General features: G+C 38.3%; 1 protein-coding gene across 5 annotated transcripts in view; it reads left to right on the top strand.

Annotated features, from left to right (window-relative positions):
• The window catches only part of slc1a2b (solute carrier family 1 member 2b), a 41,071-nt gene extending 22,398 nt beyond the window's left edge, over nt 1–18,673 (top strand). For 2 of the 5 annotated variants that reach the window (XM_041796506.1, XM_041796507.1), the window contains exons 2-11: nt 1,907–2,046; nt 4,228–4,380; nt 4,758–5,008; nt 6,967–7,114; nt 8,153–8,279; nt 8,464–8,697; nt 8,784–8,978; nt 11,777–11,911; nt 12,026–12,290; nt 14,940–18,672. In XM_041796506.1, coding sequence (XP_041652440.1) covers nt 1,917–2,046; nt 4,228–4,380; nt 4,758–5,008; nt 6,967–7,114; nt 8,153–8,279; nt 8,464–8,697; nt 8,784–8,978; nt 11,777–11,911; nt 12,026–12,290; nt 14,940–15,011 — 1,710 coding nt within the window. In that variant the 5' untranslated portion in view covers nt 1,907–1,916 and the 3' untranslated portion in view covers nt 15,012–18,672. Of the gene's footprint in view, nt 1–1,906; nt 2,047–4,227; nt 4,381–4,757; nt 5,009–6,966; nt 7,115–8,152; nt 8,280–8,463; nt 8,698–8,783; nt 8,979–11,776; nt 11,912–12,025; nt 12,330–14,939 lie in introns of those variants that run through there. The other 3 variants (XM_041796504.1, XM_041796508.1, XM_041796505.1) reach the window with 3 other exon arrangements.
• The last annotated feature ends 3,863 nt before the right edge of the window (nt 18,674–22,536 follow it).

The raw sequence follows: 22,536 nt of genomic DNA, 5'->3' as shown, positions 1-22,536 counted from the left end.
AGTTTTAAACCTAAGCCTTTAAACAGGAAGTAGTTTTCTCAAAAAAAAGTCTGCATATGTGGACAGTAGACTTATATTAAAAAACCAAAAAAAAAAAAAGCAATTATTTCTTTATTGCAGGAAGCCATTTTCAATAAGAATGTTCCCGAAAATGTTTTCTTACAAAATTCAAAAATGAAAATTTATGGAAATTGAACAAATACCCACAAACATCCAAACAAACTGCAAGAAAAGAAGACAATTTCATGGGAAATTTCTCCAACCATCTTAGTGAAACTTTCTGGTAAATGCCAAAGAAAAAATAAAATAGAAGATATTATAAACAAAAAATATGTTAATAAATAAATAAATGAATGAATAATATTCCCCCAAGAAATTCCATGAAAAATCTAGAAAATTTTTGATAAAATTCCTGAAATTTTGTATTTCTTCCAAATATTGAAATGAATGGAAATTCAGTAAATATTCCAAAACATTCAAACAAATTCCCTAAAATTTCTAAGAAAATACAAGAAAAATTCTAGGGAAATTTCCCCCAACCATCTCAGTAAAACTTTCTGGTAAATTCCAGTGTAAAAATAAAATAAAAGATATAATTAATAAATAGTAATACATAGATAACAAAATCTCCCACACAAAATTCTGTGCAAATCCCAGAAAATGTTTGACAAAATTACTAAAAGAATCAATAAAAATTAATAGAAATTAAATTGATCTTCCCAAACATCCAAACACAATTCCCTAAAATTTCTAAGAAAATGCAAGAAAATCTCAAGGGAAAATTCCCCAACCTGTTCAGTGATTTTTTCTTGTAAAGCCCAAAGTAAAAATAAAATATAATATATGGTAGAATAAGTAAATAAATGGGGCCAGTTGGCCCCAAAATTTCATGACAATTCCATAAAAAGTTTCAATAAATTCTTCAAAATTTCCCTGAACATTTAAGCAAATTACTCAAATTTCTTTAGACAATTATCTAAAGAATTGTAATAGCAGGATTTATTATTATTTTGGAGGAAAGCCAAAATTTAATGTGCCCTTTTGCACATGAAGGGTCTTAAGAGGTTATATGTGCAAAATGTAGTATCATTTAACAGAAAAACTTTATGAAAATGGAGCAATATATTTAAAAGTATGTTTAGATTAGTGTTTCACCACCTTCATATAAAAATATTGGATTTTTATTAACTTTTAAAACACCTTTTTATTAACACATAAGGAGGGTCCATGTCCACTGACTCCGCCATCTTGCACTGTCATGTCTCACAGTGTTATTTCACTCCATTCTATTCATATTCCACTGGTTTTTCCAGTTGAAGTCCTTAAAAAGATGAAATATAAAGAAAGTGAGGCTTTTGCGGTAAAGTTTGTATCAACAAAAATAGAGAAATACTTGAGTCATGTCATGGATAGCATAATTTTTTGTCCTTAAAGGCCACCATGACTTTACCAACAGGACTGGTGCGCAAGTAAGCACTGCAGTCTTGAATCTGGCTAAGTCGCTATTAGAAGTCGCTAATATTCCCACTGTTTCACAGTGTACCTTTAGAAATATTGAATTTAACATGTTTACTTCAATTTTTTGTTTCAAGTTATCTGATTACCCGAAAGGACTGCATCAAGCAGCAGCTTGCAATCAGCTTCCATCTGTTTGATGCCATAGTAACCAGAAACTGTGTTGAGGAGCAACAGCTTGCCAGCACACTTGACTGCTTTACATTTTGCATTTTCAATTTTGTTTTAACCATACCTAATTATGAAGAGGCACTATGCACACTGAACTCTTAGATTTGGAAACCAAAGTGCTATCACTGTGTTGTAGAGTTGGCAAAATGCCTTGAAAATGGCGTGTAAAGTTTTGAATATGCTACATGAGTGCTTAATTTCTACTCCTTCTGTGTTGCAGTGCCAACAGTATGCCTAAACAAGTGGAGGTGAGGATGCACGAGAGTCACCTGGAGCCCATTGAGGCCAGGCCTCAGTCCAAATGTGCCAAAATCTGCTCCAAGATGTTCAAGAACCTTCTGCTCACACTCACCGTCCTCGGTAAGTTACATCATTTCCCGTTGATTTTTTCTTCCCTGTGGATCTAATAAAGGTGCTAAAGATAAACTTCGACCACTACGTAGCTCAGCGCTCTGTTAACTCTGAGATCAAATATGCAACCTGCTCTTTATATGAGGAGGAGATGCCATCTGTGCTCGCTATGTGTAGCAGACAGTAAGATGACTGTGTGTCCTGACCCTCCTCAGCTCTGTGCCACCTGTTGATATCAAAAGCTTTCTGCAGAAACGGACACCCCAACAGCCTCTGTTGATGCAAGAAAAATACTGGCTAACTGAGCCACAGTCAGATTTTTCCTTTAGAAAGGAAAAGTAGTTTTTACTAATAGCTCTCGACTCTGCTGTTTAAACACCGCATATAATTTATTAATTGTTGTGTCTGCCGTATATGGTTGTTTCTGAGCAAACTGTCAAGTAATCAAAGGCTGTGGACCTGTTAAAACCGTCATGTGTGCTGGTCTTTCTGCATCCCTCCTGCGTGATTGTGCGCTTCTGTTTGAATGTGTACATCTCACCCCACTTGGCAGGACTTGAGCAAAGCAAGACTGCCAGCATGATCATTGATCATCTGTCACTTGGCAGATGAGAGCCCTGAATGGGAACTTGCAAACAGGCCAAAGACGAGGCACACAGGAAATCAAGTGGCATCCAAAAAACAATGGGTGTGCAGAAACCACAGGACGCTGCAAGACTGGAGGATAGATTGGAGCACAGAGGATAGCTTATGATGTCAAAGAAAAAAATAAATAAATAAAATGACCTTTGATGACGGTCGTTAAACAACCTCTCAAGCTGCTTTGCTTGTGATATGGTAGAGGAAGTGAAGCCTTAGGAGGGGAGGCTGGAGTTTTGTGTGGTGGGAGATGGACGGATACATAGGCCAGCAATTAGGTCTGGTTGGCCAGGCTGCAGGAGGGATGGAGCATACAGAGGTCATCTTTCATTTTAGTACCAAAAAACTGTGTGGCATGAAATGAACTGTCAGTTTAAGGAGGCATATGCTGAGAGTAACTCATGTCTTTGCTAAGGAGGTTCTGATCTTCTAAATGTCTGTTTTCAGATTTCAGGGAACTGGATGGATGCAAAAGATTGTCCGATTAGGAGAGAATTAATAAAAATTTAACAATTATTTATTTTACAAATTCTAATGACAGAGAAGCACAAAGTCTTTGGTGATTAGACTCCATCATGATGACTTCATTTACTTCAAGGGGTAATGAGACAAACTGCAAGAATAGGATCCCCCTTTGGAGGCCAGACACTGGTGATGGTGTTGATGCAGGATCAGAATTAGACTTCTAAGAAGCTGGACCAGGAACCAATGAGGTGGCTTTGAGGAGGACTGAGGTACTGTATGCAGGATATGATTAGAAGACCTGTGAGGATCTGGACTAGAAGCTGATGAACTGAATGGAGGTGGCTGGGGTGGAGGAGGGTGACAGCTTCCTTACTGAAACGACACGCTGACTGTGAAAAAGAAAATGACAGACTTGAAATATGACAGCTGCCCAATGATTGGTGAAACAAGGTTGTGGCAGAATGGGATTAGCTCAGTATTTAAGAGAGTGAATACCCATAGTCAGCTGATCACCAGAGCAGGATGACAGAAAGAATGGATGAAGGGAGAGATATGAACGAGTGGTGACTAATGAATGAATTGAACTGCTTGAACTTTCACTGAGCTTGATTTAAAAGGATATCCCAGAGTACAAGATGAACCTGTGATAATAGTCAGCCTTCATTACATTGAACCCTACATAAGTGTCTTTTACTTGCTCTCACTGAAGGGTAAGAATCCTCGAAAACATTTCGGGTTTCCAGAGATTATTGATTTTTCAACAGGGGATCTGACATGCTACTTCCTCCCTGCTGCTTCAAAGAGATCTGATCTTAATCCTCAATGAGCTTTACTCTCTCTTAGCAGGTTTCTGTTTCATCTTATCAACCCACTGTCCTCTTTAACAGCTGTAACAGACAGCTGCTTACACAGCTGTAAATATAAAAGGCGCTGCCTATTTTTTAGACAATAATATCTATTAGTGCAGAATACACCCATGAGAGTTTGCATTTATATCCCTGACTCCTCATTAACTGACTTGTTCCATTCTATTTCTGGATTGTGTTCTCAGTTTCGCACACTCACACTCCGGTTTGCTCCTCACAGGTGTGATCTTGGGAGCTGTAGCAGGGATGTTGCTCCGCGTTGCTTCCCCCATCCACCCAGATATTGTCATGGTGATTGCTTTTCCTGGAGACATCCTTATGAGGATGCTAAAGATGTTGATCCTGCCACTCATCATCTCCAGTTTAATCACAGGTACGCTGAGACTCACTCTTATGAAAACACATTTATTAAAAGAATAGTGCATATTTTTGACATGCATATTTACATATTTATTATTCCTACACTGTAGGTGCTGGAGGTCAGCAGCTCATGCATAGTTATATTTGATTAAAATGATAACTCTTTACAAACATCTCGTATTTATGTGATACTGCTCAAAGCCATGTTATTTAAACCCTGATGCCAATACGATTTACACTATCTCAGTTAATAAAGATGAAACACCCACTTGTGATCCCTCAGTTGTCTTCCCATAAAGCCATATCACTTCAGGATATTGTACAAATATTTCTCTCCGATGAGTTCATGTAATAACCAGGTAAACACCACCGTGCTTGTTTTGGCTGCAGGTCTTGCCGGTTTGGACGCCAAATCCTCTGGTCGCCTTGGAACCAGAGCTATGGTCTACTACATGTCCACCACTATTATTGCTGCTATCCTGGGAGTCATCCTGGTGCTAGTCATCCACCCTGGCAACCCCAAATTAAAGGAGGGCCTTGGAGAGGGAGAGAAAAATGATGATGTGTCCAGCTTGGATGCCTTCTTTGATCTGATCAGGAACTTATTCCCGGAGAACCTGGTGCAGGCTTGTTTCCAACAGGTAATGACAGACAAGATTACACTCACCTTAAAAATAAGGCCTGTGAGTTGATGCAAACATTTGGGTTGCTACCCACAGGCAGGACAAGCCTAACTGAGTCAGTAACTTCACTCATGGTGCAAATGTGTCAAATTGCCTAAGTCATTCAAGGAAAAATCTGCAGATTGAGGTGACTGGAGAAACGTTCTGTCACATCCATGATGGGCCAATCAGAGTGACAAATTGTGCTGTGCACATGTGCTACTCTTATACAGCTGCCTTAGATTGTTAATGAAGGAGCTTCATCTGAAATTGATGCCAGGGCCGGTCGGGAGACTAGTGATGGGAATGCTGGCTCTATTCGGAGATCCAGATCATACAGCTCAGTCCAGCTAGAAAAGCCAGCTCTTTCGGCTCCTAAATGGTTCTTCATTTGGTACCACTTTGGTGTTTTATTTAGACAAATTAAGCAATTTTTGGACTCATGATCGATATAACTGCATGATTTTTTTCTGAAAACTGTTGGACTAAATCCTTCTACTCTCGGAATAGCAAAAAAATTACATAATGCTTGATATAAAGCTATAATTTTTTAGACAATCAAGCACCAGTTCTGCAACTTTTTAAAAAATATGGAAGTTATAAGTTATGTTTTTTACATTAAACATAAAACACAGTGTGAGTAGTCTTCTGTAAGTATATATATATAATTATATATGTAATTATATGCTTTGACAAAATATTTCCCCAACAAATCAAACTCTAAATGGAGCATGGGGGCAATAAATAAACTATAAAACTCAAAGAATGACTAAAATGTACAGCACATTATGTTTTGTATGAAAGCTATGTTACACAACCTGGTACCATTCCTTATTTATAAGGAACTTATTGCTACTGGTTACTTATATGTATATAGCTACATTTTCTCCTCTCTCTCTGTGAATGGGGCACCAAACAATGTCAGCCCCCCTCCCCTCCATCTTTTCTTTTATCACACCTGATTGGTTAAAAGTGATGATATTTGCTCCTCACTGTTCTGTGAAAACAAAATATCCTCCCTTTATTCCGTGCTCTTTTGAGCGGGGAGGGGACACATCACTACAGGAGACGTGCAAAAGAATCTTCTCTGCAAAGACAAGCTTTCAGTGTAGCTCTGTGCTCTGGTTTTTAAAAGTAATGTGGTCCAGTTCTCATTAAATTGGCTCTTCCCTAATGTGACATCCGAGCTAACAGCTACCACAGCAGCAGGCCCTGGAAATACTGGAAATCCCCATTGTAATGATCTCTGTAGCAGACCAGGACTAGAGTGAAAACATCTTTTCAGTCACGGAAAGCTTTCAGTGTTGCCCTCTGTGCTTGTTTTTAAAAAGACACGAGTTCAGACAAAACTGCCACCATGGCTAAGTCCGAGCTAATCACTCGACTAGCAGGCCTGGTATACGACCACTCATCATGTCCCCATTACAATCACAAACTCATGCCAAAGCAGGTCAGCAGAGGAGCGAAAACACCTGTTTCTGTTGCAGAAAACGTTCAGTGTTGCTCTCTGTGCTTGTTTTGATAAAGAAGTATCCATTTCTGCTGCTGTGGCTAATTTTGAGCAAACAATCACACAGGCATGTCGAAGCAGAAGAGTGAAAATACCTTTTGTGTCACGAAAAGCTTTAGTGTTGCCCTCTGGACTTGTTTTAATAAAGAAATGTCCAGTTTTGACAGAAATGCAGCTGTGGCTAATTCTGAGCTTATCACTCCACTAGCAGGCGTTGTATACAAGCATTCAAACAACAAGTAAGGTCTTAAATGGGAAATCATATGTAGCTAAGATATATTTACAAGCTTCAATTCAAATTACGATATTTTATCAAATTTTACACAGAACAATGCAGTTTAAAACAATTTCATTTTATTTTTGAGTGTTCCAGCATGTCTTTTGGTCATCAAACTCAACCTTTAAACCTTTCCCTCCTTTAACTCAGATCCAGACAGTCACTAAGAAGGTGGAGGTGGTTATTGAGGAGGAGGTCAATGTCACCACTGTGGAGGGTCTGGTGGCTAACATCACCAAGGAGCCCCAGTTTGTGATCAAGAAGTCCCTGCAGTTCAAAAGTGGCATGAATGTCCTGGGTATGTAACATTAAACTGTGGCATCAAAAGTCCCTGCTCACATGCAGTTTTTGTCTTTGGCATTTTCACCATCTTTGTATAGCTTTTAAGCTTGTTAAAATTTGATTGTTAGCAACAGTAGAAGCAGCATGCTAACAAGCCGATGTTAAGCTATCATAGCTTTTAGCATTCTCATTTAAGCATGCTAACGTCATCTATTTGGCTCTTAACAAACCAAAAGCAGCATGGTTGCTGGCTCATAACTACAATTCTAACATGCTGGGTTAAAGCAGCTATGGCTAAAAGCATCTTAGCCACTCTATTATAGCATTTAGCATGTTTGCATGATTTCTTTTGCACTTAACATGTATTAAAGCAGAAAGCTTACATGGTCACAATGCTAAGTCTGTTTCAAGCATTTTCTATCTCATGTTTAAGCAAGCTAACATTTTGAATGGAGCAAATCATGAAGTACAGCTTATGTTACTGACAGTGTTTTTTGTTTTTAGCTTTGATTATATATATTTAAAAATATATCTCATTACTAACCCCCATGGTAATATATTTGAACAGTCATTTAGATTTTCCCTTTAAAACCACTAATATGTGCCTTATTTTGGTCAACAAGAAAAGTTGCAGACCTGCCATAGGAACATTAAATGCCTGTTCACATGGCACGGTTTTCAATACTGTTTTCATTTACCTGCTGGTGTTGTCAAAGGTGAAAAATGAGGGGCTCATTCTGGATTTATTCTCTGGGATTCACAGATGTGTCCACCAAATTTCATGGCAATTCATCTCATAGTTTTTGAGATATTACTGTCTGGACCAATTCAAGGACCAATCCATGCACTCACTGCCATCTCTTACACAATGCTGCTAAAAGCCCTTACAATTTTAGAGAAACCCAATTTCGGTGCACTAGCATATTGGTGAATAAAATGTTTTGCTATTTATTTAAGCTCCTCATCTCCTGGTATTAATTCCCTTATGTGGCAGTCATCTCACCTGTCCACACTGGCATTCAAAGTTTGATACATTTATGATTTTCTGCCACAGGTCTGATTGGTTTCTTTATTGCATTTGGCATCTGCATGGGCAAGATGGGAGAGAAGGCCAGACTCATGATTGATTTCTTCAACATCCTCAATGAGATTGTGATGAAACTTGTCATCATGATCATGTGGTTAGTATCACTTAAGAATCTCATTGACTCATTTTGAAACTCAGCATTTTCTCTGAGTTGGAAATAACTCTAAATGCCAAGTTATTTCTCCTGTCATACTACATTTTAAAAAAGCAGAATTTGAGTGATTTGACTGCTGCATTTATATCTAAATTTAAGGTAAAACAAAGCTTTTTTCTCTCAGGTACTCTCCCTTCGGTATCGCCTGTCTCATCTGTGGTAAGATCATCTCCATCAAAGACCTGGAGGTGGTGGCCAGGCAGCTGGGCATGTACATGATCACTGTGATTATCGGTCTCATCATCCACGGAGCAATCTTCCTGCCCAGCATCTACTTTGTAATCACCAGGAAAAACCCCTTCACCTTCTTCTTGGGCATCTTCCAGGCATGGATCACAGCTCTGGGGACAGCCTCCAGGTCAGCATCTAAATATGGGAATTTATTTCTTAATTTTCCAGTTAATTGAAACTACTTTAACCTTCCTGCTTCTGCTCCTATCCCAGTGCTGGTACACTGCCTGTCACCTTCCGTTGTCTGGAGGAGAACCTTGGGATTGACAAGAGAGTCACTCGTTTTGTGCTCCCAGTTGGAGCCACCATCAACATGGACGGTACTGCCTTGTATGAGGCTGTCGCTGCCATCTTCATCGCCCAGATGAACGGCATCAGCCTGGACCCAGGCCAGATTGTCACTGTCAGGTCAGGAGACACTTGTGATGGTTCATGTTAGCACTTTACATTCATATGGACAGTTCATGGCTGTCCCCTTCTGTTGTATAAAGTAGAGCCAAAATACTCCTGGGTGCTGACATATTGCACTGATAATGTAATTTGCCAAGATGTGCAGGAGGGAGCTGGCTGGGGAAACCAGTGAAAGATCCCTCAGGTTAGATAGTCCACATTGGGACAGATTCTTATGTAAATTTTGTAGCAGACACTCAAGGTTATGAAAGATCAATGACTGTATTGTTAGTTTTCTTCACATTTTCTTACATCTCTTTTCTATTCTGCTTATCTGGTTGGTGATTCTGCAAGGTGGCCTCAGTAATCAGCCAAGCCAATACTCAAACCCTAATACTGATACTAATATTTCATCTTCTGCCAGTACAGCCTAAAATGCTGTTTTGAGATTAGCAAGTAATGGACCAATCAATGCACCAATCAGATACCATGGTTCTTAACTCCACAATAGATAAACCCATTTTAAATGAACTGTTATGACCATAACATGCATTCTGCACAGTCATAGCAGAGGTGTGTCAAAGTTATGAGCTGTATAAAACGTAGTTGAGTCTCATTGTTAAAGTGTCAATGACATAGTTTAGTTGGCGTCGCCCTTGGGTCTCTGAATCAGAGTTCTGAAGCCAAACAAAAGTGATAGCCATGTGTGTCATGTTGCCAAACTTTCTTTTGGTCAACCCTGGACACAAGTCAAGAGGCTGGAGCTGAGGCAGGCCTTAAACCTCCTGGCAAACAGGTGAAACACGCCCACCTTTCATTGAACTCAGTCCACCTTTAATTATGCAAATCCATGCATAACTATGAGCCTTAATATAATCAGAATTTATGAGTTATAACAAGATTCATTCCTGCGCAGTGTGTTTCAATAAAGAAATGAGCTACTGATTTCCTTTTTGTGACCAGTGTGTAAACATGTTTATTTCTGCTGATAAAATAAACAATTTAATATGGCTGGGAAAAGTACCTCTTGGACTTTTGGGGCCAGCCTCAAGTGGATACTTCAGGTACTGCAGGTTTTTGCAAGACAGTCTACAGCTCTCAGACCACTATTGCAGAAAGGAAAAATCGGATTAAATTTCCAGTAAGGGTAAATGGGGGGGGGGGGGGGGGGGTGTTAGGTCACCAAAAGCTCAAAGGAAAAAACCTGATCTGAAAAACTGGATTACAAAACATTTAATAAAGCATGAAGTCAGCTTATAGGAAAAACCTTTTCCTTCATTAAAACACTAACACAGCCAACGTAGCTGAGGCAAAAAAATAAAAATAAAATTAAAGCTATGTTAGCTTCATTACACACATAGGTAATGTAGCTGACGTATATACACTTTATACAGTTTCGCAAATCTCATTAACCCATAATTTATACATGTAAAATAGCTACTTAGCTAACAGAGATAAAGCTAACAAAGAAGCTTTATTGATGTTGGCTTATGCTTTGTTTGCCAAAGCTAACTTAGCTATGTTGGTTGCGTAGTAACATTACCTACATAGCTAACCTAGCTATGTTAGCATATGCTATGTTTGCTAATGCTCACATTGCTAAAGCCAACATAGCTATGTTAGCTTATGTAGTTTCCTTAACTATGTAGCTAGCATTGCTATATTAGCATTAGCTAATGCTTACAGAACTAAAGCAAGGCATTGTTCGCATAACTACTAAAACTAGTCTGTGCATAATTAAATCCCGGTTTAAACCTCTGACCTTTTTTTCTGTTTTATTTGTGAAATGTTGCTTAATCTTTAATGTTTTCAATGCAGTTATTTCCTGAAAGTAACTGCCACACTTTGCATGATTAATGTTTAAATTAAAAAGAAAAATCATGAAAAATGGCAAATATGTTTTGGTAAGCCACTTCGTTCCTTCAGAGGAGAGGCCCCATGGTAGTGATCCACAAAAGGGGGCATCTGAGAGCTGGGGTCTGCAGACCCTTCTTGTTCTTTGGACTTCAGTGTCGCTAAATGTCAGCAATCTATCTTTTGCTAACAATATTTAACCATTTTAGTCCCACTTTCAATGCAGTGGCATTGGCCAAAGCTTAAGAGTATGTGCTGGATTTTTTTTTATTAGGAAAGATGAAGGCATCAGACATCACTCTCACTTCTCTCCCTTTTTGTAGTAAAATTTTGATGAAATGAAAAAGTATCCCATGATATTTCAGCAACCCTTCTTAAAATTTTGGCTTTTCTAAATAGTCTTTAACCGCACAAAGATGCCAAACTGTGCTTCAAGAAAAGCAAATTTTTCTAGGTACACTAGAGGTAATATTCACTCTTCAAAGGGTGTTTAAATTGGCCCAAGGATCCAGTTCAGCAAACACATTCTTCTCTGAATAAATAAGCTCAAACACAGCAGTAATGTAGAGCCATTTAACAGGAAAGCCTCTTTGGCATCAACCCTAGTGCAGAAATTTAGAGTGTAGCTAATAAACCACCAGAAGGAAGTAAGAGCGCATGCCAGCATCGTTTTTCGGGGGGGGGGACAAACAGCAACCAAGTATCTGTTACTATCCTTTCCAACATGCTCTTCTCTTAATGGAGTGAGTCAAGGATGGACGACCTTTATCCTGACATTTATATGGCATATCAATCTAGGAACCCTTAAATTAAACATCCCATCTCTCTCACTCACACCTCTCTTCACTGGGGATGGAGGAGCCACTTTGGTGCTCTTTATAGAAGTACCAGAGAGTGAATTTCTGCATCTGTAGCTGTAAAATGTAATGATCTGAATACTGCTTTACTGCATTTTGATACAGTCTGACTGCCACCTTGGCCAGTGTTGGGGCTGCTAGTATTCCCAGTGCCGGTTTGGTGACTATGCTCTTGATCCTGACTGCTGTGGGCCTGCCAACCCAGGACATCAGTCTGCTGGTTGCTGTTGACTGGCTACTGTGAGTATGACAAGACAGAAATACACATTGACAGTTCCTTTAGCTTTTTAGCTCTTTCTTTGTCGGAATCCCTGTCAACTAAAGATGTAAAACCACTTGTTTGTGTCTTCTCAGGGATCGATTCAGGACCTCAGTGAACGTGGTGGGTGACTCCTACGGTGCAGGCATCGTGTACCACATGTCCAAGGCAGAACTCGAAGAGCTGGACGCGCACGCGGCCAAATCAGACGACATCGAAATGATGACAAAGACCCAGTCCTATTATGACGACATGAAGAACCACCATGAAAACAATTCCAACCAGTGCGTCTTAAATGATACCGCTACCACAACTGCTTCTGCCACTGCTAACAATTCTGTCGTAGTAGATGAATGCAAGGTACTATTAACGCTTACGGACATAGAGACTTGTATATAACCCTCTCTGTTGCTGCATGTTCACCCTGCACCTTTGATTGACTCTGTTTTTTAATTGCATCTTTGTGCATAATCATGTGAATGCACCCACAGTGATTTTATTACAGAAGTGAAGTGAGAGAACAACAGATGCATGTGCACATATGTATTTTTTTGTTCTTCTGGAACAGCAGCTTTTGTGTTGAAAACACGTCCAAAATTATTTGACACTTGTGCCAAAGAGATTTCCAAAACTAACCAAATAGAAGATATTCATATATCATCTATGTCATGCATGCAAATGAGCGATCAGCCCATATGCTAGCCTAATCCAGTGACTGTAACCTGTTGGGGATTGGCTCTCACTCAAAGGGAAGCACCAGATAATCCTCATTACGACCCTAAGGAATTATTTAGCAGCCTCCTATCCATCAAAAGCTCTATCCAAAATGAAAAACCTCCCAGTAGAGTATTTGTTTCCCTGTTTTGCAACATTTTAAATGTTTAGCAGGTTTAATTCCAACCTTTCCCTATAGGTTTGAAAATGCAAAGAAGGGAAAGCATTCCAGCTAATTAGCATTTCATATAGTCCCTACATGCGCACATCTCCCATGCTGTCTGTGACTCATTTGCAGTCATTTTTTTTCTTCTGTGATCCAACACCAACTATTTCTGCCCACTGTGAGAACTGTGCTGTGAAATCCAAAGCTGTGAAGTATAGCTCCCGTAATGTAAAACATAAAACCCCTCTGAGTCCTAACTTTGAATGCATCTCTGGCGTTTAGAAAAATATATGGGGCTTTAGGGTGCTTGAGCCCCGACGCATACAGACACTCAGGCGGAAAAGGTCTGCTGATGATCCTATTCATTTATTAAAGAATGAAAGGTGTTGCCTAGCAACGGTGGCAACCTTTCACACCAGTCATCAGTCTGTAGTAAAAAGTTATTTCCTCCTCGTTCCACCTCTATTATCTGACATTTAAATATAAATGTGACACAAAAGCTGCAGTTTCCAGTATCCACCATCACTAATCCCTTTTAGTATGTTTTTCTTGTAAATAGTCTGACTCACATCTCTAACTCCTTTTACAAAAAGATCAAAACCACTATAGACTGCTTGCAAATAGCTCAAGTATTACAGTGCATTCATCCATAGTGTTTCCTTGTATGTATGTTTTCTGTTTTTTTTTTTTTTTTATAATTCTATACCATTGTTTTGTTGTATTTTGTACCATGTGGTCTGCTCCAGGTCAGTATAAAGAGGACTTTATTTTAGGAGCTACCATATGCATGATCATCTTTGGTCACACAACACATACAGTGTTCCTCTGTAGTGTTTTTGCATGTTGCAAAATAACTGAAAAGCTGTGTTTTAATAGCCAAACTTTCAATAGCTCTAGCATCCAAAATTGCTGTACAGAATGTCCTCAGTTGTATTCCGGCTTTGCAATCTCTAAATGTTTACAAAAATGTACTATTTTGAGGCTTTACATAGAAATATGACTTATAAAGCCAGTGAAAATGATGATTTGTTGGTAGAGATGCTTATAATAGCATTACAAATCATCATCTTTTTATTTATTTATGAAGGCTTTAGTTCTCAACTGGTGGGTCAGGACCCAAAAGCCATTTTCAGTGGAAAGAAATATTTAGTGAAAAGTCTATGATGTGCTTTTATTTTGAAGATAATGTCTTTATCTAGTTTACCATCTCAAGCACAAACTGCCATACTTTTAATAAGAAGCTATGATGTACACCATCATAGAGTCACTCCAAAAAAAAAAATAAAAAAGTAACGAGGATCCATTAATTTCCAAAATAAAAAGTTGACAACCACACTTCAAATTTCTTAGTCTAAATAGTTCTAAATATATGAAAAAAAAAAAAAACTAGTTTTCAGGTTGAAAAAAATGTAAATTTTGACTTTATAGACTTGAATACTGCAAGTTTATTACCGAAAACAGTGCAGTTCAGATACAAATGAAAATTTAATGACTAAAGGCTAAAATCACAAGTACCTCCTTATTGCTCTGTCCCAGTAAAGTTATTGTTGACACTTTATTTGAAGGGGTATACATAAGACTGACATGACACTGTCATCACAATGACATGACACCTGCCATTCACATATAGGAGCCTTTATGAGCCTCCATTAATGTTGTCACTAATTGTCATTCAAACAATTATGTCACCTTCAATGCAAAGTTGACATTGTTTGGGAAGTCTTTGGGACTCCTATCAAGGATCCTGAAATGTCGTAATTTACTTGAGGTGAAAGAAATAATACATTGCACTGTTATAAAATCATTTGACTGTCTCATTACAAGAGTACCTGAAAGCAGCCGAGGACCTCCACTTCACACTGGAAGTTTGAAAATTGCCGCTGTATCTAGTCTCGAAGTCACTTAAAGTGAACGTCTTCTTCATTGTTTTCTCCATGTGTCGCCGCCATATTAAGTCTGCAACATAAGGAAATGCAAGTAAAAAATACATTAGTTTTAATTAATCGATTTATGATCCAAATTCACGTATCACTGAGCATTGGGTCCTGACTCTAAACCAGTTGAGAATCACATGCTGAATGTCTGTGCCTTGGATCAGCTGTTTAGATCTCCATGCTGACATCTTGCAGGTAACCTCAGCCACAAACGGCTCTGCTGCGGAGTGCACGCTTGTTGAGGAGGAACCATGGAAACATGAATAATGGCAGCACAGAGATCCCCCTGCTCCTGGGCTCCACAAGCTTTCCTACCTGGTGATAAAAAACAAGTGAATGAGAAAAAAATCACACGAACAGAACTACTAATTGTTTTTTATGTAGTTTAGTTTTCTTTCTTTCTTTTTTTTTTTTTAATTAGTCCCTTTAAAGAGTTTTTGTAACTGTCTATCTGACTGATATGTAATACTAATTCACCTAACCGTGAAGTAATAACAGAGGTTTACCTGTTAGAGCACAATATGTCCTATATTATACTACAGCAGATACTTGCACAACATACTTCAAGGCTCGGGGAGGGAAGGAAGAGAAAAACGAGTTAGATGAGATGTTTTTTTTTGCAATACTGTTAGAAGATGAAACAGAAGTGGCTGTGTGACATGGGATGCACTGAGATCATCTTCCAATATTTCATGCAGGTGATTCATTAGTCTAATGCCAGAAGAAGAGTAGGAGTTAGGACATCAATCACGTCAGCAAACATTGCTTACTTCCTGCTTACATCCCTGTTAGTAACATCCCAATGTGTTAAAAAAAGCCACTTTTTCCTTCCCAGCTCAGCCTCTCATCTCTTTTGAGTCTAATAAGACCCTGAGGTCCAGCAAACTGAAGAAAGCACAGCCATCGCTGAATCAAAAAGCACAATTCAAACCATGGAGTTCATTTTTACCCCCCCTGTTTTATTTTCCATATTGTGTCAACCTTAAAGAAGAAGGGACTTTTTTCTTTGTGTCACCTGTTGAGAGAGATAAGTGTGTGTTAATGTGTGTGAGAGAGTGTGTTAGAGAGCTGGAGTTAAGAACATGACCAAGTTGATGATAGGGACCAAACAGGCAGAAAATCAATCAGCGCACAGAGGCTGCCTCGGTGTTTTCACTAAGCACATTTTTCTACATTGACTTCCATCTCTTTTATTGGATTTTACACCAGCATTTTCCAAAACTTAAATCAAAGAAAGACACTGCCCTAAATATGAAACTTCATTCAGTTCTTTTCCTTTTTGATGCCAATGAAATTAGAATTAAATTAGCCCAAAAAAGACTGATGAATAATTGACATACGTGAATAAATTGAAGCACAAAAAGAGTTTATATGGAGCACATCACTGAAACAATGCTCTTATCAACACTGATTTTACTCAAAACTGGTTTTATAACCACATTATGTGACAGTAAAAGACACTCAGGCTTGTATGTTTACTTTTTAAATAAATGATAGAAGTGTTTCCAGCCATGACATGTTTACTTGCTCAGTAGAGCTTCAGAAATGGCCTCCTAATAGCACAATAATGGGGACAGTTTACTGCAAAAGTCCCCTGTTTAAGAAGATCAGTTATATAATACAATAATATGCTGGGAGTGGAGGTTTCTTTACACGTACATGAAGCACACACGTCTACTTAAGACAACATTCCAGTGCTACTATCTAAAAAAGCACAGTTATTTCTGACAAGGTGAACCACAAGAAAAATGTTAAAGGGAAATAGAAGAAGAAGAAGATGGATTCTCGGCATGCACAAACCCAGACAGATCACTCAGCAGAGAAGCATGCCAGCTTCTTGTTTAGATGAAGGAAACAATATATTTTAGCCACCAGAGCTCAAGACTGTTTCTACAAACCCTAGATGCTGCAGCTTTGTGTCCATATTGGTTGGAAGCAATGGACACTTCACATGCCAGAATGTTTCCACCTATCAGGTAAAGATATAATCAGTGTTCTCCTCTCATAGGACCAAACTGCTTTAAAAAGGGATCTGCAGACACTACAAAGCCGGACTCCTGGCTGTTAATCTTTTTTAGCTTGTGTGAGTGAGAGCGATGTGGGTGCTGATTTGATTTGTCAGTATTGTGACTTTCTCTTCTGTCTTTTCATTTGTGCTCAACCTTTGCCTTGGAGATGTTCGCTTCAAAACAAATGCCAATTAAAGTAACACTAGGAGACTAAACCAAACACGTAGTGCAGCACTCTGTCCTTTTAGATCCTGAAACACACATCATTTCACTTTTTTGATACAGCATACACACGCTGCACAAACTGAAATGCACAAAAACAAGCATGCACACAGTCACAGACACGCACATGCATATGTTTTATTTTCAAATATACACTATGAAAAAATGAAGGTCGCTGCAAGCTGCAGAGCACAGCACTGACACCCTTGAGTCTGACCTTTTGACCTTCAGGAAATAAATATATATATATATATATACATATATAAAGAAAAGAGAAAATGCACCATTCTGTCATTGATGGGGATTGAGTGTTGGACCACTATTATGTTCAAACTCACAGTTTTAGCAGCATGAATAAAAATAAAAGTATAATTATTTTTTTGCACCACTATCTTAAAAGCATGATATTTTGAAGTGCCTCCTTGCACTTTGTGTATATATTGTAGGTAACAGATGTTCTTTTTTTGTTTGTTTGTCCCCTTTTTTTCTTTTGGGGGGGCGTTGAAATGGTATGTAGGGTTATAGGTTCCTTGCTGTGACATTTTTAATGTAATCCTATAGAAGAAAAATATCATCTATGTCCTGAATAAAGTTAGATTAGATGGAAAATGTATAGAAAGGAAATTGTGTAATAAAAATGCTTGTTTTTTTATTCTCTACTAGCTGTTAACTAGTTGTTTTACTTACCTGTCACACACCAATATATACATATCTTTTTTTTAATCTAATGTAAGCGTTCTGAATGTTTGTTCCATGGAGATATAAGCAGTGTGCATTCATTTTCATTGTACATAAAATAAATATATAAATGTTCTGTTCAGTGGCGATGCAGATGTTTTCCTGGAAATGACAGGCGCTGTTTCCTGAAGCAGACGCTGTTTGCATGAAGAAGAGAAGGAAAGAGAGCAAGAAAGAAAGAGGGAAAGGGAAATAAAAGGGAAGTTTCTGGTTTGATAAAGGGGGCCAACATGGGTTATTCTGGTGTTAAATGTAGCTCAAAAGAGAGGCTAATAAAGGAAAAAGGTCATATATGCCCTGTACGTAGGATAGTGAGGAATCAAACATGGCCTAGTAGAGAGAAAGATGCCTGTGACAGAATAGAAATATTCCTCAGGTGACTCATCTGAACCATTTTGTCTTTTCAAAAGCAGAAATTTAGTCTCAGGCCTCATTGTTCACCTGGTGCATGTGCATTTAAAGTTGCAACACATCTGGATCGAAGATTTCATGCCACACTTCTCATCCATATCATGGTGTTTTTTTTAATAATCCCGCTCAGTAAACTGCCTTTACTCTACTTGCCTTTTATTGCTTTCTACACAGAAACTTTATGCACAACACCTGGAGTTAGCTGAGCTAAATGGTTCTGATAAAATGTGGAAATGATCGACACAGTGTTACAACAAAGAGCCAGTATATCTTTGTCCTTTTCTACTGAAATGTGTCTTTTTGAAGAAACCTCCTTAACAGAGCTGATAACCTGTCTTACTTCTGCCTACGACGTGCTTTCCTGATCTTACTTTTCTAGGCCTTCCCTCTTTGTAAAGCTGTTGTAATTTTGATGTAAAGGCAGAGCGTATGTGTGTGGGAGATACACTATCAACAAAATAAAAAGACAAAAAAATACATGAATTCTTTCCTCGGTCTATGGTATACATAAAAATAAATCTGTTTCTACATATCAATGAGTGTTGTACCTTTGGTGTACATATACAAATGTAACTAATAAATGTTGATTCATAACTAAAAATGGCCGCTGTTTGTTATTTCACTTTGATGATTATTAAGACAAAACACTCACAAACACAGTATGTCTGTTTTTGCTTGTCAGTTTTGTAATAATGACTCCCCATCACCCCATATAAACGGACAAACACAGCCATTCACAGCTGCAGCTCCCTTTCCCTCTCTCACACTGAAAACTTCACTCAAAACACCTTCTTGTGCCCATTTTGAGAATTTCAAACATGGAACTGGCTAGATCAAGGCCAAAAGTTGTACTCACAGCCACATAAAGCAAAAAATTGAGGTGAAAAGATGCATTCCATCACTCCAACTAGCATGTGGCACAGCACCTTTACGCACAAGCTTCAGCAAATACCCTACAGTAAACATATGATGGGCTCTGTCCCGAACCTGGCACACATTCCCCTCAGTGGTGATGTCAGAATTTCAAAACCTAAGCAAAAACCTCCAACGGTGTGACTCCACTAAAAAGGTCCAAGCACACTTCCACCGCTGTTCATTTCATCAAATAAAACTATGAGTAAAATTCTTAGTCGACCAAGTTTTTCCGTGAGGAAGACGAGACTAAGATGAGTTAAAAATAGATATTTGACAAAAATTAATTCAAGTTTTTGTCAAGAAGAGTAAGACGTAACAAAAATGTTAGTGCTGGACAGTTGGACGTTCAAAATCCATGATAATATAGAAGTGGTCTGGCTGTACATCTCTGATGGCCTCTTACACAGACCAATCAGCTGAGAGCGTGTCTCTGTCAGAACAGAAATACACAACAGAACTTCCAAAATAAAATCAGGTTAAACTTCCATTTAGGGTAAGGGTAAAAGGTTAGGATACCAGAGGTTAATAGTTTAAACTTGACCTGCAAAAACCTGGTTACAAAACATTAAATAAAGCCGAGTGAAAGCTGGTTCTCCGTGAAAACATTCTTTCATAGCCAGCATATCTCTGTTAGCTGTGTAAGCTACATAGATAATGTAGCTAATATAGCTAAAGCTAAGTTCACAAAGTGCCTAGCTATGCTCTTTACGTACCTACATTTGCTAAAGCTTACAATGTTCAAGATAATTTAGCCATGTTGGCTTATGAAGTATATTAACAATATAGCTATGCTAGCTAAAGCTAACGAAGCTTAAACAAGCTACCGTTAGTGTAACGACTTCTATACACTATAATTCCCAGATTAGACCTATGACCTTTTTCTCTGTTATATTTATAAAATTTTGCTTAGTCTGTAATGTCTGCAGTGTAGTTATTTCATGAATCCATAAAGTAATAAAAAAAAAAATACAAATGTTGTACCAGCAGATTACAGCACTTCCGCTCTGAAAGAAACAGCGTCTCAGCTGAATGGTTTGTCAGAGTAGCTGCCTTGTTTATTTCCCATAAGTGCATATCGGGTCTGTCACTATTTTCATCAGTGAATTTAAAATTCCTCTGTTGTTAGTAATTAAAGTATTGTTGGTGCATTAAAAAGAGGTCTTTACATTTATAGTATTTAAGTTTTACATTTTATCAATTCAATGAATTTAAAAAACAACAAATGTCTTGACTAAAAGTAAAGACACTATAGGGCCTTATTTTGACTTTAACTGGACCAAAATGTTCTATAGTTTTAGTCCACTAAGACTTGACACCGACTATAAAGAGAGAAAACTGACTAAAATGTTATTAAAAGTCGCGTGCGTTTAAATCTAAAGACTGAGACTGAATTTAAAATAGTAGAAAAAATGAACACTGGTTTCGATGTAGTGTTGTGCTCTGCCCCACCTCCGTCTTTTCATTAAACCTGAACTGTATAAAGTGAATGTACTACAAAGTACACCAAAGTTTCTCTTTGTGTCATGGATGAATTTCACATGTTGAAGGAGAAAAGCTATTTAAAAGAGCTAGCTTATGTGTGCTCACTACTCAAGACCAAAAGACTTTCAGCACATTTGAAACAACTTTTTCCCCTCAATGTGTTAAATTCATCATTAAAATGATAACTTTAGTTTACTTATAATAGAAAATACACATTATTGGGTGCCTAGCATAGAAAAAAGTCCCAAATTTCATACAGGAAGTAATCAACGGTGGTGCCCTAGACCCACCCAAACAGAAGCTACATCCAGTGTTCTGAATCAGTCATATGCAGGAGCACACACACACTGTCACACAAAATGATCTAGAATAGATATGATCCTAAAACATGAACATGAATAATAAAATGAGCTTGCTAACAGATATTGCTACATATGCTCCAATGATCATTCTGCATGCATTACACAATGCAGTGATCCAGAAACCTACAAGTGAATGTATACAGCTTTCTCTGATATTGAGCTCACTAAACATGAGCATAAGATCTGTCTAATAGTGTCACAGTGAGATTTTTATTATCAGAGGAATTATGCCTCTATGCATAATTGGCTAGTAATGCCAGAGTTCATCCATGCCATGACCTGCACAAAATGAGGAAACTGAGGCAACGTTGTAGGGAGCTTACACACCCACAAATTATTTGTGTGGTTTCTTTTCTGCTCCAAGAAAGGAGAATGTTAGCCATAAGGCTAGCACCAATGCTACTTATCAAACATGTTCCACCCAGTGCACTGTAGAATTGAAAGTAGGCAATCAGGAGGGATGTTTTCAGACTTTTCCTGAGATACATAACTCTTAAAGATAGTAAATTGGCTTCGGCTGGTTGTGAACTCAGTCTAGCAGGTTACAGTACTGAGTCAGGTGCTCCCTCTGTAGTACACAACATGAATATAATGAGCTGGTTTTAAGACTTTGGCTGTCTAGACAGTATAGGGCACTTTAGTGAATATGCCACTTTGTAGTGATGTCTGATATGTAAGTGAGCATTTGCCACAACAGAGAGTACAGTCTAAACCTGCCCTCTACGCCATAATAAAACTTACATTATGAACTGGCGCTTTACAAACAATGACTGATTGAAACAAAGATTGATTTAAATGCAGTTTTATTTTATTAGAAAAATAAATTCTTTTTAATTTCCTGAAAGTCGTGATTTTAGAGATTAGACGTTACGGCCTGACAGCACTGAAAATACCAATGAATTTCAAATGAGCCTAAACATATGAATGTGGAAAGGTTGAAGGTCCTAGTGGTTGTGTAAGCTGCTCACACCTTAGGCACTAATGCAACCTCATACCTCAAGAGATGGGGGCTTTTGAAGTGTGCACCAATAACAACTGGACGGTCCATCTCCTCTTTTGTCAACAGGACACAGCATTTGTGGTTTCCAGATTTTGATTCCTCTGACCACAGAACAGTTTTCCGTTATGCCTCAGTCCATTTTAAATGAGTTCTGTCCCAATGAGGACAGCAGCGCTTCTGGACTGTGTTCACATATGGCTTCTTCTTTGCATGATGCAGTTTTAACTTGCACTTTTGGCAAACTATGCTGACAGATAATGATTTCTGGAGGTATTCCTGAGCCCGTGTAGCAATTTCCAGTAAATAATCACATCTGTTTTTAATGCCCAGCCATCTGAGACCCGAAGGTAATCAGCATCCAAAACTGACCTTTGGCTTTGTCCTTTGTGCACAGAGATTTCTCACAACTTTAAGATAGTTTTTTCATAAATAGCTGAACCTCTGCTCATCCTTACTATAGAGACTCTGCCTCTCTAAAATGCTCCTTTTATACTCAGTCATGTAACTGACTTGTTGCCAATTAACTTAATTAGTTGCAAAATACTCATACAGCTTTTTAAAATTAGTACCACTTACTTTTCTTTGCCTTTTGTTGCCCTGTCCCTGCTTTCTTGATGTGTGTTGCCGCCATCTAATTAAAAATGAGCAGATAT

The sequence above is a fragment of the Cheilinus undulatus genome, linkage group 9, assembly GCF_018320785.1.
Source record: "Cheilinus undulatus linkage group 9, ASM1832078v1, whole genome shotgun sequence".
NCBI classification, from domain to species: Eukaryota; Metazoa; Chordata; class Actinopteri; order Labriformes; family Labridae; genus Cheilinus; species Cheilinus undulatus.
Note: the sequence above shows the minus strand (reverse complement) of the source record. Positions and strands in the feature narration are given on the sequence as shown.